The 3,415-nt window shown below is 42.3% G+C and overlaps 1 protein-coding gene across 1 annotated transcript; it reads left to right on the top strand.

Annotated features, from left to right (window-relative positions):
* Nucleotides 1-1,650: 1,650 nt before the first annotated feature.
* On the top strand, nt 1,651-3,207 carry LOC138756164 (heterogeneous nuclear ribonucleoprotein A3-like). Its single transcript, XM_069922793.1, has one exon. It carries the CDS (start codon nt 1,681-1,683, stop codon nt 2,815-2,817), a length of 1,137 nt encoding a protein of 378 aa, XP_069778894.1. The 5' UTR covers nt 1,651-1,680; the 3' UTR covers nt 2,818-3,207.
* The last annotated feature ends 208 nt before the right edge of the window (nt 3,208-3,415 follow it).

Here is a 3,415-nt window from a genome sequence, read left to right as displayed (position 1 = left end):
AGAACTTAACTCATCAATTGAAACATACTGGCAGTTCAAACTCAGGCTCAGGAATCACATCTTCACAATCCTATTCTACATGAAAAAGGAGAATTACTAATGGCACATGAAGAGGGTTTGAAATGACTTACTCATTAAGAAAAAGAGAAACAAACTGACCATAGGGAGTAACACTGCAGAAATTAGATCAACAGAAATTAAGTGGTATGAAATAATATTTTGAAAAGGAAATTGCACTTCCAGAAACTATTTTGTATTTGGTGATCGCTTAATTTAAAACAACATAGTTGAAACAGCAGGTACTTTTCATGTTTTCAGAATTACACTAATTGAATAGCCAAATAGCTGTCTTTAATATAGCAACACATCTGTGCTTCACAATTATCTTAATGTAGCTTCATATAACACTAGTGGTGCTTTATTGGAATTAAATGACAAGACTGTTGAACCGGTTCAACAACAGGAATAATTTGGCCCGGTGTTCCCAGGGCTGCACACGTGGGATGGTTCAGAGGAGGTATGAACCAAAAATCCTGACAGAGAGAGTTTTCTTGACTACAGGATGTATTTTGATTATTTCTGCAGGTTTTCCACGTAACAAGCAGACTAACTGGAAGGACAATTGACAGAATGGTGGCCTGTTGTACCATTTAATCTGCCAAATGTGGACATGCAGTGAGAATGAGTGAGACCATGATTTTTTGAAGCAAAAGCATCAATATTTGCAGTGCAGCCTATGGAAAATGGTGCTTGATGTGCTCAGGGGTTTGTCTGGCAGTGGGATGTCTGATATCATGAGGGAAGGATTTAGGGTTAGAGACCCCTACAGCACAAAAATAGACCCATTGGCACTCCGTTTCCATTCAGCCCATTATGACTATTACATAAGGCCTGCAGCCTTCTGTGACTTAATGATTCAAGTGCTTGACCAGATGCTTCTTGAGTTTCCAAAGAGTATTGTACTACCAGTCAACACAGTGCCCGCTTATACTCATCAATCAACACACCTGGTGCTTGTTTTCAGCTGCCCAGGAGGAATCGTACGTATATGATGTTGTTGGGGCCTGGTACTGCTTCTGCAGGAACTCCACTGCTTCAGAGTAAGTAGTAAAGTCTCTTATCGCTTGGAAAACCCAGTGGCCGACTTGAACAAAAAGCACTTCCCTCTTATCTACTTTGCTCCACACGTCACTGCGCCTCATTAATGCATTGAGGCAGTGTACCCACCAGTCGAATTTAGTCGAGGCCTTCAGATCCTTAGGGTCGGTGTCTAATCTACCCGCCTGTACTAGCTTGTCCATGGTGTAAAATTAAGGTGATTAAATTGTACTACCAATCAACCACAATCATACAGAGAATTGTGATTACTAGGCTTTAATCACCTTAAGGTGTCAGCACAGCTTGCAAGGCAGGTACGGAGGGATGGGTTTGGGTGTGACAGCCTTTATGGGAATATCTGGGAGGAAGGAGTCACAGGATCAGGGAGTGGGCAAGGCCATACAGTACATACATACATCTATATACATAGTGGTAGCATCACAAGTATCTAGCTCCATCACCTGTTTGTGCAGTGCCTTCCTCTGTGAGAAAAATGCATCATCTCAGTTCCCCTCTAAATCTCCTCCCTCTCATCTTCAACTTATGCTCTCGACGATTCGCGGACGCTCAGTGCAGCGCGGAATGGAGGGTAAAGAACCTAAAGAACCGGAGCAGTTGCGCAAGCTATTCATTGGTGGATTAAGCTTTGAAACTAATGAAGAGAGTTTAAAGGAGCACTTTGAGCAATGGGGACAGCTAACAGATTGTGTGGTGATGAGAGAACCACAGGGAAAGCGTTCAAGGGGTTTTGGGTTTGTGACTTACTCAAGCGTGTTGGAAGTGGATGCTGCCATGAATGCTTGTCCCCACAAGGTTGATGGTCGTGTTGTAGAACCAAAAAGAGCAATGTCAAGAGAGGATTCTACAAAACCTGGTGCCCATTTAACAGTTAAGAAAATATTTGTTGGAGGTATTAAAGAAGATACAGAGGAATACCATCTAAGAGATTATTTTGAGAAGTATGGCAAGATTGAAAATATAGAAGTTATGACCGATCGTGGAAGTGGAAAAAAGAGAGGGTTTGCATTAGTCACATTTGATGATCATGACTCCGTTGACAAAATTGTTGTTCAAAAGTACCACACAGTGAATGGACATAACTGTGAAGTGAGGAAAGCCCTTTCACGACAAGAGATGCAGCGACTGGGATCTGGTCAAAGAGGACGTGGTAGTTCCGGAGGTGGTGGTAACCCTGGCAATTTCATGAACCGTGGTGGAAATTTCAGCGGTGGAAATGGAGGAGGAAATTTTAATCGAGGTGGAAACTTTGGTGGAAGAGAAATGGGAAATTTTGGAGGTGGCAGGGATGATTATGGAGGTGGCAGGGATGATTATGGAGGTGGAGGTGGTGGCAGTGGATATAATGGATTTGGTGATGGTGGCAATTTTGGAGGTGGCCATGGTTACTGTGGTAGAGGAGGAGGAGGATATGGCGGTGGTGGCCCTGGTTTTGGCAACCATGGTGGTGGTGGTGGTGGAGGAGGAGGAGGAGGACATGGAGGTGCTGGCTATGACAACTACAATGAAGGTGGAAACTTTGGTGGAGGTAATTTTGGTGGTGGTGGAGGTGGGAACTACAATGACTTTGGAAACTATCCTAACCAATCATCAAATTACGGACCCATGAAGAATAGCAATTATGGGCGCAACTCTGGTCCATATAGTGGTGGTTATGGCTCTGGTGGTGGTGGAAGTGGTGGCTATAATAGAAGATACTGAATACATTTTACTGAAAGGCAACAGTTCTTAGCAGGAGAGGATGAGCCAGGAGTTGTCAGGAAAGCTGCAGGTTACTTTGAGACAGAATATCGACCAAGTTCATTGTAAAGGCTGCCCACAGGAAGAGCGATGGTCCAGTAGTCAGAAAAGTCAATGCAGCATTAACATGAGATCATCTCTTGTTCAGGACTGTTTCCGGTAGAGAGATTGCAAAAAGTGCAGTTGTTTGTTGCAGTGTAGTTATTAGATGTAAATTCCTGAGGTTTTTTTTTAAAAAACTATGTTCTAGTAATGTCTTTATTTTCCTCATTACCATAGCTGTTGAGTCATGTAATTTGTGGTAGCCAAATTTGGGAATAAAAAGGATAAGAACTTTTTAACAAAAAAAAACTTACGCTCTCTTTTCTTGGACACACCCACCATGAAAAAATTATTTTACTATCTAACCTACCTACTTTCCTTCATAATTTAATACAGCTTTGTCAGGTCACCCTTCAACATTCTTCATTCCAGAGAACACAAACCCAGCTTACCTCATCTATTCTAACTGAAATACACCCATCCAAGTGAATCTTTTCTGTACTCTCTTCTGTACAAT

This window comes from Narcine bancroftii, chromosome 3, assembly GCF_036971445.1.
Source record: "Narcine bancroftii isolate sNarBan1 chromosome 3, sNarBan1.hap1, whole genome shotgun sequence".
NCBI classification, from domain to species: Eukaryota; Metazoa; Chordata; class Chondrichthyes; order Torpediniformes; family Narcinidae; genus Narcine; species Narcine bancroftii.
The sequence above is the reverse complement of the archived record's forward strand: the minus strand, read 5'-3'. Positions and strand labels throughout refer to the sequence as shown.

What these genes read in the sequence shown, in the direction of transcription:
- LOC138756164 (XM_069922793.1), top strand. Translation starts at nt 1,681, where the DNA reads ATGGAGGGTAAAGAACCTAAAGAACCGGAGCAGTTGCGCAAGCTATTC.